Source organism: Hemiscyllium ocellatum, chromosome 2, assembly GCF_020745735.1.
Source record: "Hemiscyllium ocellatum isolate sHemOce1 chromosome 2, sHemOce1.pat.X.cur, whole genome shotgun sequence".
In the NCBI taxonomy this organism is placed as follows: domain Eukaryota; kingdom Metazoa; phylum Chordata; class Chondrichthyes; order Orectolobiformes; family Hemiscylliidae; genus Hemiscyllium; species Hemiscyllium ocellatum.
The window spans coordinates 13,629,987-13,643,181 of NC_083402.1; the positions used below are offsets into that span (position 1 = coordinate 13,629,987).

Here is a 13,195-nt window from a genome sequence, read left to right on the forward strand (position 1 = left end):
ATAACGAAAGACACTCAAGTGATAGTAATAGACGTAACAGTTAGATTTGAAAACGGCAATAATTCACTAGAGCAGGCACGGGAAGATAAGACTGCAAAATATCACATCTAAAGGAAGAAATTGTGGACTTAACAAAAGGAACTAATGCTATGCTTCATGGATTCATTATGGGTGCAAGAGGAAAATGATACAGTAAGAATAACAAATTAATGAAATCGCTTGGGATAAAACATTTTAAAACTTTTTCCCAAGAAATGAGCAGTCTGACAATCTCCCTTACGTTGGAATGTCTACGGATTTTTATGGACTCTTAACTGGACTAATTTATGCTCCCTAATGTTTAGGTTTATATTAGTATCTTTTAAACATTTTAAATAGATTGGTTTAATTTTAATTATTTTAACTGTTTTGGATAAGTATATAATTTTAAATTGTTTCAGTAACAAAGTTGATTGGTTTTAAGCACTGTAAGGGTGGAGGGTAGATTGGGTGTTAACATTAAATCTCCCCAACTACACAACAAATGATGCTGACTAGTGGTTATTAGACTGTAGGTCCTGGTAAGTCTGGCTCACTTCCCGCTTGGTGCTTCTGCTATGATGATAGGAACCATTCCCTGCTAAACAATACCTGGCTGTGGTAAAGCTAGATAGGGGTCACCAAAATACGTCGACATTTTAAAATGCGAAAAGAGGCATGAACCATTCATCGAGATGGCGAGTGTTCATTATAGCATAACATTTGCATTTTTACTGTCCAGACCTTTAGATACCAAGCCCACCATTTCAACTTGGGGGCAAGTGATTTTTAAAATTCCATCATAGGATTGGTCATCGGTGGCTGTGCCAGTGTTTGATGCCCATCCATAATCACCCAAGGAGCAGTTGCGAGTCAACCAGTGAAATAAAGAGGAGATGCTCCATTTCCCTTCACCCTGGGAGCTAGACAACTTGGGATATTCTACCTGGAACTGTAGCAAATTGAGGAATCTCACCCTGAGTCTGGCCTGAACTATTGTTTTACTCACCTGTGCTCTGGGCCACTCAGGGAACACAAAGACCATGACATCATAGAGTCTGAGACACTCAGATGGAGTAAGTGCAAGGTCAGATGGAATCCCATAGCTTTCAATCTAAAAGACAAAAAGGCACCTTGGTTATAATTGCCAACAGGCACAATTGGATAAGCAATGTCACTAACTAATCAGGAGAATATCAGAACCAGGAGCAGGAGGAGTCCATTCAGCACCTCGAGACGGCTCTGCCATTTAATACGATCATGGCTGATCTCATCCTAGCCTCAACGCCACTTTCCTGCCCCGGTCTCCATAACCCTTCAACCCATCACTAGTTAAAAATTGGTCTGTCTCCTCCTTAAATTTATTCAGTGTCCCAGCATCCCTCGCACTCTGGGATAGTGAATTCCACTGATTCCTGAAGCTTTGAGAGAAATAATTCTTCCTCATTTTTGTTTTAAATCTGCTGGCTCTTATGTGAACACTGTGACCTTTCATTTTCCCACAAGAGGAGACACCCTCTCCACGTCTACTTTATCAATCCATTTTAGCATCTAATACACTTCAATTAGATCTCCTCACATTCTTCCAAACTCCAGCGAATGTCGACCTAAACTGCTCAATCTCTCCTCATAAGACAGATGTCTCACCTCTGGAATCAGTCTAGCAATTCTCTTAATGCTGTACTCCTTCAGAGAATCAGAGACAATGCAGAAGATGCCTGTCCAACTCCAAACTCACCTCCCTGCTCTTCTCATCAATTACATGACTGATAAAGGTAAGATGCCTTCTTAATCATCCTATTAACCTGTCCTGCTACCTTCAGATATCTGTGGATAATCACCCCAAGATCTCCCTGAGCCCAGTAGCTCAGTGGCTAGGACTGCTGCCTCACAGCGCCAAGGACCTGGGTTTGATTCCACCCCTCAGATGAATGTCTGTGTGGAGTTTGCACATTTTCCATGTGTCTGCTTGGGTTTCCTCCCACAGTCCAAAGATGTGCAGGTCAGGTGGATTGGCCATGCTAAATTACCCATAGTGCTCAGGGATGTGTCGGTTAGGTGGATTAGCGATTGGGAATACAGGGTTATAGGGGTAGGGGATGGATCTGGGTGGGATGCTCTTTGGAGGGCTGGTGCAGACTCATTGGACTGAATGGACTGTTTCCACACTGTGGGGATTCTGTGGTCATCCCAGAGTCCTGTCATTGATTGAGTACTTCCTTGTCTTGTTGCTTCCAAGGTGCATCACCTCACACTTTTCAGGGTTCTGCCACTGACCTTCCCATCAGACCAATCTGCTCATGTCCTTACTTCCTTCAGTTAACAATAACCAGCCAATCGTTCACAAACAACAGTGCTCAGGATGAGTGAAAGAGTCTTGCCTCAGTTTGTTTCTCATTCTGCCTAATCAGGTCCCAGTCCATACAGTAGTAATGATCTGCTTTGCAGCATTTCAAACTAAATTGACATTGTCAAACCATTGCAGTGAGGTACTAACTCCCATCCTTCTCAGACTACGTGTTTAAGTCCCGTGGATTACTACAGCGGTATCACAAAACAACATGTGGTTATCAGTCCAGCCAATTTCAAACTTACATGATTCACTGTTAAAGCAGCACAGGGGTGGTAGGGAATGAACTTGCATTCGTTGTTTTCAAAGTCACAGAGAAATTTTTCAAGGTCATTGTATCGCTCCTCATATGTTACTGCAATTGGTTTACAGACAAAGGAACAAGTCAAAGTTACAGAATAACACTTCTGCTGACATGAAAGAGGAAGAAAATGCCCATTACCTTTTGTTGAGTGTTCTTATGCCCATATCCATCCGTTTAAGTTCAAGATAGATCAGTCATTAAGAAGACAAGGTCAAGAATTGTCTTCGGGTTTGGGTTTCTTTATAACACTATCAAGTCAAAACGTGTGGCGCTGGAAAAGCACAGCCGGTCAGGCGGCATCCGATGGGCAGGAGAGTCAATGTTTCGAGCATAAGCTCTTCATCAGGAATATGATGTCACAGAGCTGCTCCTCATTGGAGATAAATAGTACAGTGTGGGTGGAGTTAGAGGAGAAACAATCTTTCCCCTCTCACTTAAACCTGTGCCCTTCAGTTTTCAATTCCCCATCCCTGGGAATGAGACTATAAACATTTGTCCAATCTATGCCCCTATGAATTGATGTGGATGGTAAGTAGGTTCTTGGTGATGTATAGAGACATGAGTTGGCATGGAGGGCATAAGGAGTGATGAAGTAGAGTTGGCATGGTGAAGGTAAGGAGCCATGGGGGTGGGCTGGAATGAGGGGTATTAAGGACCATAAGGATTGGGTGAGAGGGGCATGAATTGGTCTGAAAGTTGTAAAACGCCATGAGCAGGACAGGTGGTATAAGAGATGGGATATGTTATAACAGAGGCCCATCTCAGTACTTAAGGCTGCCGACACTCTGCCTCTGGGTTTGGCATGGCCAGCACTAACCAGCATTGTGCCCACACCACCCAGAGCAATGACCACAACCTTTTCCCAATGCAGATCAGGAAATTTCCTGACCCAAACTTCAGTGACAAAAAAACTCCAGGTCTCATGGAGTCACAACACAAGGTCTTTCCCTTGTGAAGTGGGACTTCCACTCATTATGAACAAAGTGACTGGTTCTGATGCTACTAAGTATGTCATCACAGTGAAGTGCAAAGTAACGATGGGAAACATATTGACAAGTTTGGGGAGGACTATTTTCCCTGAACATCAGAGGCTGAGGGATAACCTGACAGAGGTTTATAAAATCATGAGGGGCATAGTTAGGGTGAATAGCAAAGGTCTTTTCCCTGAGATGGAGGAGTCCAAAACCAGACAGTACAAGTTCCAGGTGAGAGGGGAAAGATTTAAAAGGGACCTAAGGGGCAACTTTTTCACACAGAGGATGGTGCATGTGTGGAATGAGCTGCCAGAAGAAGTGGTGGAGGTTGACACCATTGAAAAGGCATTTGATAAATGGGCTATTGAAAAGAAAAAGAAAACAAAAACAAAAGAAAAACTAAGACACCGTGGGTGGCATGGTGGCTCAGTGGTTAGCACTGCTGCCTCACAGTGCCAGGGGCCTGGGTTTGATTACCACCTTGGGTGACTGGCTGTGTGGAATTTGCATGTTCTCCCAGTGTCTGTGTGGGTTTCCTCCGGGTGCTCCAGTTTCCTCTAACAATCCAAAGATGAGTATATGAATATGAAGGGTTTAGAGGGATATGGGCCAAATGCTGGCAAATGGGATTAGATTAACGTAGGATGTCTGGTGGGAGTGGCAAAGTTGGGCTGAGAGGGGCGTGTTTCTGTGCTCAAGAGTGTTGTTGCTGGAAAAGCACAGCAGGTCAGGCAGTATCCGAGGAGCAGGAAAATCGACATTTCAGGCCAGAACCCTTCATCATCCAGATGAAGGACTCCAACCCGAAACGTCAATTCTCCTGCTCCTCGGCTGCTGCCTGACCTGCTGTGCTTTTCCAGCAACACACTCTCGACTCTGACCTCCAGCATCTGCAGTCCTCACTTTCTCCTGTGTTTCTGTGCTGTACAGCTCTATCCCCTCTGACCCTAAGTTATGCCTTCACTTTGAACACGTCCCTTGTGTCCATACCTAGTCTCACTTTGAAGGACTGTCTCCTTTTGTGAGCTTCAGTCTTTTGTCCTTTTTTGCTTTTCTTATTCACGTTTGTCGAAGCTGGTTTGTCTGAGCTGCTTTCCACCCCTTGCCAGTATGTCTTCACTGACTGCAGCCATCTGTGAATAAAATCATAGCGTTAGAAAAGCTTTGTAAAATGCTCGTGTTCTTAACATAAAGTTAACAGCACTAAGCCAGGCCATTCGACGCCACTGTCGCAACATTTCATCTACTTCTCTAATCAATCTGTTCAGTGATGTCATTCCACATCTCTGGAGCAGATACACCTTGAACACGGTCCTCCCAGTCCAGTCCAAAGATGTGCGGGTCAGGTGAATTGGCCATGCTAAATTGCCCGTAGTGTTAGGTTAGGGATAAATGTAGGGGTATGGGTGGGTTGCGCTTCGGCGGGTCGGTTGGGCCGAAGGGCCTGTTTCCACACTGTAAGTAATCTAATCTAATCTAATCTAAAATAAGGGGCATTACCACTGCACCTCAAGAAGGCCCACTGTTGTACTTTGGTGCTTAGCTTCACATCCTCCAACTTTCTGCCACATCTTTATCTGGTTTCTTTCTTTACTGGAGATTCCCTACAGTATGGAAACAGGCCCTTAGGGCTAACAAATTCACACCGACCCTCTGAACAGTAACCCACCCAGACCCCTTCCCCTACCCTATATCCCACCCCTGACCTAACCACTATGGGACAATTTAGCATGGCCAATTCACCTGACCGGCACATCTTTGGACTGTGGGAGGAAACCAGAGCACCCGGAGGAAACCCACGCAGACACAGGGAGAATGTGCAGACCCCACACAGACAGTTGCCCGAGGCTGGTATCAAACCCAGGTCCCTGGCGCTGTGAGGCAGCAGTGCTAACCACTTAGCCACCGCGCCACCTACAGTGTCTTAGTTTTTCTTTTGTTTTTGCTTTTCTTTTTCTTTTCAATAGTCCACTTATCAAATCACCCTTTTAACAAGGTAAACAATTAGCGGGAGGAGAGGGAAGGAGGGGAGGGTTCAAATTAAAATGAAGTTGGAGTGGGAAACAACGCACTCCAGCCCCCACGGGGCCCATCTGTCTCGAAATACCCCGAAAGGTGTTGCTGGAATCCCAGGCTCCTTCTCCAAGGATACCTGGGTACAACCATAGCCACAGAGATAGAAGCAGCTCAGTGGTTAGCACTGTTGCCTCACAATGCCAGGGACCCAGGTTCAATTCCAGCCTCGGGTGACTGTCTGTGTGGCGTTTGCACATTCTCCCCGTGTCTGTGTGGGTTTCCTCTGGGTGCTCCGGTTTCCTCCCATAGGCCAAAGGTGCACAAGTTAGATGAATTGGCCATGCTAAATTGCCCATAGCGCTCAGGGATGTGTGGGTTAGATGCATTAGTCAGGAGAAATGCAGGATAATTAGGTAGGGGAATGGGTCTGGGTCTACTCTTCGGAGGGTTGGTGTGGACATGTTGGGCCAAAGGGCCTGTTTCCACACTGTAGGGATTCTATGATTATTCCAGATCCTATCGCCTCACAATGTACAAAGATTTCTCATCTTTATATCACCATTTCTCCTTCGTTGAGAGGTGACCTTATAGAGGTTTATAAAATAATGAAGGGTATAGATAGGATCAATGGTCATTGTCTTTTCCCTAGGATGGGAGATTTCAAGACTGGGGCCACATTTTAGAAGTGAGAGGGGAGAAGTTTAGAAAAAACATGAGGAGCACATTTTGAACACAGAAGCCAATCTGTGTGTGGAATGAAGTTCCCGAGGAAGTGGTGGGTGTCAGTACAATTATAATGTTTAAAACCCAGCTGGATAGGTAGATGAATAGGAGAAGTTTGGAGTGAAATGGGCCAGGAATAGGCAGATCGGACTTGTTTAGTTTGGGATTATGCTCGGCATGGACTGGTTAGACCGAGGGGTCTAGTTCCATGCTGTATGACTCTATGGCTCTATGGTTGTCAATCCTTCCACGTAGAGGAACAACTCTTCCTTTCCATGCATCATTTTCACATTCCTGGCCCGTGTTCTGGAGGAGGTCATGGCAAGCTGCCTTCAGGGTCATAGGGTGGAGGAACCAGTGTTGGACTGGGATGGACAAAGTTAAAAATCACACAACACCAGGTTATAGTCCAACAGGTTTATTTGGAAGCACTAGCTTTTTGCGGACTGTTCCTTCATCAGGTAGCTATCATCAGGTCACACCTACCTGATGAAGGAGCAGCGCTCCGAAAGCTAGTGCTTCCAAATAAATCTGTTGGACTGTAACCTGGTGTTGTGTGATTTTTAACTTCAGGATCATAGAATGATCCAGCACAGTTGAAGACCTTTTGGCCCATTCTGTCTGTGCCAGCTCTGTGAAAGGACTATCCAATCATTCCCGCGCTCCTGCCTTTCTCCAATCCTACTTTAGATCTGATAGAGATTGATCCAATATTTTTCCAGTATCCTTTCAGCCAACAATTCCTGATCACTGCAAGGTTTGGCACACTGGTGAAACCTGGGTAGTGAGGTCTTAATCCCTACTATGCAGATATGAAATAAGACATGAAAAGCTGTAGCTAATTCGAGATGATAATGTAAAATGGTTTGTCGCAAAATTACTGAGTCAAATCTTCTGGATTGCTGATAGTTGCTGACAAAGCCAGAAAAGGGCAACGGATCAAGGCCAAAAGATGTTCCCAGACTTCAGCACCAATCTCTCCACCCAAACAGTGAACCTGTAACACAAAGGTTTTCACATTTTCACATCACACAGTCAATGGTGAGGAAGCAACAAGAAAGATTCACGGATAATCTTGCGTAAGTCTGTTAAGAAATACACAACTAAGGTTTTTCTTCTATTTATTCATTTGAAATATATAATTAATGACTTGGATGAGAATGTCTGACTAGTAAGACAACACTAAAATTGATAGAGTTAAGGTGAGTGAAGAAGGTTGTCAAAGGATGTCAGTTGGAGAAATGGCAGGTGGAGTTTAATCCAGGACAGTGTGAGGTGTTGCATTTTGGGAGGTTAATGCAAGAAGGAAGTGTACAGCGAATGACAATATTCTCTGGGGCATTCATATGCAGAGAATCATTGGGTGTAAACCTATAACTCCTTGAAAGTGGCAACACAAGTGGATGAGGTGGTTAAAAAAGAAGTGTGCAGCATGCTTGTCCTCATCGGTCAAGGTATTGAGTATAAATGTTGGCAAGTCATGTAGCAGCTGTATGAAATTTAAGTCAGACCACACTTGGAGTACTGTGCGTGGTCCTGATCGCTGTGGCGATGTAAAGGCTTTGGAGGAGGTGTTGAAGAAGGTGTAAAAGAGCTTTACCAGGATGTTGCCTGGATTGGAGCATATTAGCTACAAGGAGAGATTGGACAAACCTGGATTGTTTTCACTAGAGCTACAGCGACTGAGGGGGTGACCTGATAGAAGCATATAAAATTCTGAGAGACATGGAAGGGGTAGATAGTCAAATACTTGGGGGCATAGGTTTAAGTTGAGAGGGGAAAAGTGTAAGTTAAAGAAAGAAAAGAAAGTTTTCTATACAGAGGGTGGTAGGTGCTTGGAACACATTGGGAGAAAGTGAGGACTGCAGATGCTGGAGACCTGAGTTGAAAAATGTGGTGCTGGAAAAACACAGCAGGCCAGGCAGCATCCGGGGAGCAGGAGAATCAATGTTTCGGGTATCAGCCCTTCTTCAGGAATGCACATTGCCAGGGCAGGTAGTAGAAGCAGATAAAATAGCAACATTTAAGAGACATTTAGACAAACACATATACAGATAGGGAATAGAGGAATACAGACTATGAGCAGGCAGATGGGGTTAGTTTAGATACATGGCTGGCACAGATATAGTGGACCAAACAGCCTATCCCTGTGCTGTCCTGTTCGATGTTTTATGTTATATATTAAGTCATCCCCAGCAAAACCAGCATTTATTACCCATCTCTAGTTGCCCTTGAGGGGGTGATGGTGAGCTGCCTGATTCATCTGTTGCAGTCCATGTCAAGCCACAATAAATTTGAGGAAGAAACTCCCAGTAATATATGAACATGTTTATGGGGAGATAATGGCCTAATGGCATTATTGCTGGACTATTAATCCAGAGACCCTGGTAATATTCCTGGGATTTGGGTTTGAATCCTGCCATAGAAGATGGTAGAATTTGAATTCAGTTAAAGTCTGGAATTAAGAAGCTAATGATAACCAGGAAACGATTGTTAGGGGAAAATCCCATCTGGTTTGCTAAGGTCCTTTAGGGAAGGAAACTGCCATCCTTACCCAGTCTGGCTTAGATGTGAATCCAGACCCACAATAATGTAGTTGGTTCTTAACTGCTCTCTGCGTAATAAATGCTGGCTCAACCAGTGATGTCCACATCCCATGAATGAATTTTTAAAATCTATTGGATGTTGGTAGGTATGTGTAAATAACCTTTTTGATCAGATTATGATGAAGAAATAAGTAATTAGCACCTTATTATCGGTAGAAATAATACATTTTTTTAAAATATAAAGTTAAAGCAGGGTACATCTCCCAGGCATGAATAAATGAATACATGTTTAAACTGGTCTAAAGAGGAACTAAAGGTTAAAGGTCACTCTTTCAGAAGGATTATGAGAAAGAGCAGCAGTTACTTCTTTTTACAGAGATTTGTGACAGTGTGAAGGTAACTTCCAGAATTAATGACTGAGGCAGAAACTGTAGCATGAGAGTCAGGATTAGTTGGGAGAGATGGATGGAGCACTGAAGGTTGACCATGTGCAGGAATGGGGTTGGTAAATGGGGATTGGACCACCTGTAATCACCAACAAAACGGAGCTGTCTCTATAACATCGAGCAGGGCTTCAACTAAATGACTAGCAAGAGCAGGAATCCTGCCACATTTGACCTTCCCTCCCCTCAGGACATCAGTTGCTGCAATAACATCTCAGCTGAATAGAGCAAACTGAGCAGAGATCAGGAATCTCAAACAAAACTACTGTTACACACAACCAGAGCCTGACTGTTAGGAAAACTAGGAGTTACCTTCAATGGAGAAGACCAAACGAGCTGGAGCTATTTTCTCCAGTCAGGACCAGGATAAGGGTGATCCGATGTAGATTTTGAAAACTATGAAAGGGTTTTGATGTGGAGGTGCCGGTGTTGGACTGGGGTGGACAAAGTTAAACATCACACAACACCAGGTTATGGTCCAACAGGTTTAATTGGAAGCACTAGCTTTCGGAGCGCTGCTCCTTCATCAGGTGATTGTGGAGTTGTAGGTGACAGCGGAATATGGAAAGATAAATATAAGATAATGACTAACAACCCCCGTAGAGAATTCGGGAGATGCATCTTCACCCAAAGAGTGGTTGGAATAAGATGCAGGAGCAGAAGTAGGCCATTCAGCCCATCCAGCCATCTCCATCGTTCAATGTAGACCTTGTCAATGCAGGGAATAGTTGGATGAATAAACACATGCAGTTTAGGGGAAGCTAAGCACAGAAAGGGGAAAGGATACATGGATGAAGTTCGATGATGAATAGTGGGGTGGGGGAGACGGGGGAGGAGGGTGAGCCTGATGCTATCCTTTAATACCAGCATGGATCTTCTGGACCAAATGGCTTGTTCCTGTGCTGTAAATTCTTTGCAAACATGTTTTAGTGGATCCACACAGCTGTTCTTATTCTGGAAACTCACTGGTAAATGTAGGCCAGAACCTACTCAAACCACAAGGTAGGAGGTGGCATTTTACCGGCAACAACCAATTAAAAGACTGCCACTAGGACCTGTGTCCATCTGCACCACTGAACACTGCCAGCTCCATCAGAGGCTGTTGCTACATAGGAAATCATAACAGAGCCTTCAGGACAGGCACTCTCTCAGAGCCGGTACAATTTATTACCGACTGTTCCAGGATCAAGAAGGTAGATTTCCTCCTCCACCCTCAATACCCCCTCCACCCCACCTGGATGTTGTGGGGGATGTTGGGGGTGTACAGGAAAGGCATCCACATGGGGGTGCCATCCCAGGAAACCAACTGGGTGGCCGGGATGGTTGTAAGACATCGGCAGGCAGAGGCAGGATATTCAGCCCATGGCTGATCTGATCGTTCTCAACTCGACTTTCCTGCCTTTATCCCCATAACCTTTGATTCCTTTCTCGAGTCAAAATCTGTCTGTCTCAGCCTTCAATATACTTAATGACCCAGCCTCAACAACCCTCTGCCGTAAAGAATCCCATGATTCACAATCTCAAAGGGAAGAAATTCTTCCTCATTTTGCTTTTTTTCATTCATGCCCCCCCCCCTCCCCCCCAATTCTGAGAGGACGCCCTCTGGTCTTTGACTCTCCCACAGAGAGAGAGACAAACTTTCCACATATCCCATGTGAAGTCTCCTAAGAATCTTGTGTGACTCAACAAAGTCCCCTTTCATTCTTCTATATTCCAACATGTAGAGGCCCAATCTCCTTATCCTTTCCCCATATGACAGTCCCTCCATCCCCAGGATCAGTCCCGTGGCCCTGCTTTGGACTGCCTCAATGCCAGCACATCTCCCCTTAGATAAGGAGCCCAAAACTGTCCACAGTACTCCAGCTGGAGTCCGACGTGTGCCTTGTACAACTTTAACATACTCCAAATGACCAACATTCCACTTGTCTTTCCTTACCTCATCAAAGATGACATATTGAATCCTTTTAACCCAGTCCTGTAGATGAGGAGATAACAGGAGAATTTCTAGACACTGCGGGACTGTTACAAGGATCTGTAAGTAAAGGATATGTCAATACAGAGTTCATCATCATTTACCACAAATTTTTCATTCTCCACAAAAACCAGGCTTCATTGCTGCTTGTGATCCAAAATAAGGGGTGGATGCTTGTGGGATATTTGCAGAAAAGTGGTAATGTCGTTGCCCAGGTAAACAATTTGGGTACACATAGGTTCAAATCCCAATATGGTTACCAGTAGAATTTGAATTCAATTGATAAAATCCAGAATTGAAGCTCAACTCAGTGATCATGACAAGCAAAGCATCATTTAGACCAGAGTGGTGCTGGAAAAGCACAGCAGTTCAGGCAACATCCGAGGAGCAGTAAAATCGACGTTTAGGGCAAAAGCCCTTCATCAGGACTTTTCGGGCTTTTGCCCGAAGCGTCGATTTTCCTACTCCTCAGATGCTGCCTGAATTGCTGTGCTTTTCGAGCACCACTCTGGTCTAAACTCTGGTTTCCAGCATCTGCAGTCATTGTTCTTACCCAGGCAAAGCATCACCAACCACTTACAAATGCCTTTTGAGGAAGGAAATCTTTAGCTAGTCTGATGGTGAAAGCCACTGAAGGCCAGGGGACAATAGGGCCGCTCTCTCATTAGAGAGAGAGAGAGAGATGACTCTCAGGCGAGGATCAAGGTTGAGAAGCTAAAGCCTTCATAGTGACCTTAACCAATGGAGAAGTTGAACTGTGAATTACTTGTCAGCTTAATGACAGGCTGCCCTACACGTGACTCCAGACAGCCAGCGATGTGGCTGGTTCTCAGCTGAACACTGAGCCTTTACCACTGGCAGGTGATACTGGAACTAGAGGACATAGTCTCAAAATAAGGTGGAGCAGATTCAGGACTGAGCTGAGGAGGAACTTCTTCACCCAAAAGGTTGTGAATCCATGGAATTCCCTAGGCAAAAGTGAGGACTGCAGATGCTGGAAACCAGAGTCTCGATTAGAGTGGCGCTGGAAAAACACAGCAGGTCAGGCAGCATCCGAGGAGCAGGAAAATCAGCAGTAGAGGTTACCGCGTTGAATGTTTTTAAAGGTAAGATAGATCATTTTTTGAACAGTGAAGGAACTAAGGGTTAAGGCAAGAGGGAGGGTAAGTGTACCTGAGGTCACGAGAAGGTCAGCCATGATCCTATGGAATAGTGGAGCAGGCTCGAGGGACCAGATACTACTGCTCCTATTGCTAATATTCTAAGGCTCTGGAATGGCCAAGCAATCTACTCTTGTAAAGCCAATTAGGGATGGAGAACAGATTTTAGCCTTTCCAATAATACTCACAAAAGGATATACTTTTTCAGAAAGGACCACGCCTTGTTTTCCAACAGCCTCTTGCCCACCAAGCTTCACTCAACTCCTAGTCCCTGCAGACCTCCATTTCCCAATTTGGACCTCTGTTCTCAAGGCCCTTCATGCTCTCAAGTTGTGCTGTCTCCTTTCTCAGGAGAAAGTGAGGACTGCAGGTGCTGGAGATCAGAGTCAAAAAGTGTGGTGCTGGGAAAGTACAGCAGGTCGGGCAGCATCCGAGGAGCAGGAGAGTCCATGTTTTGAACACAAACCTCCCGATGAACAGCTTATGTCCGAAACGTCGACTCTTCTGCTCCTCGGATGCTGCCTGACCGGCTGTGCTTTTCCAGCGCCGCACTTATTGACTCTTCTCTACTCTTTCAGCCCGCCAACTAAACATCTCAGTTCCTGCAATCCTGGGCATCCCCTGCTTCCTTCAGCCAGCTGGGGCTGCAGAGGCCCAGATCACAAACTTTGGAATTCTTCTCCAAAAAT

The 13,195-nt window shown here is 44.9% G+C and overlaps 1 protein-coding gene across 1 annotated transcript in view; it reads right to left on the reverse strand.

The window, feature by feature from the left end:
• Positions 1 to 13,195, reverse strand: part of LOC132829932 (probable ATP-dependent RNA helicase DDX60) — a 166,030-nt gene that overhangs the window by 61,135 nt on the left and 91,700 nt on the right. Inside the window, exons 18-22 of the mRNA XM_060847358.1 lie at positions 11,311 to 11,406; positions 7,267 to 7,382; positions 4,637 to 4,779; positions 2,614 to 2,723; positions 1,028 to 1,132 (exon numbers count right to left, since the gene is read on the reverse strand). Of these exons, the coding sequence (XP_060703341.1) occupies positions 1,028 to 1,132; positions 2,614 to 2,723; positions 4,637 to 4,779; positions 7,267 to 7,382; positions 11,311 to 11,406 (570 nt within the window). The remainder of the gene's footprint in view (positions 1 to 1,027; positions 1,133 to 2,613; positions 2,724 to 4,636; positions 4,780 to 7,266; positions 7,383 to 11,310; positions 11,407 to 13,195) is intronic.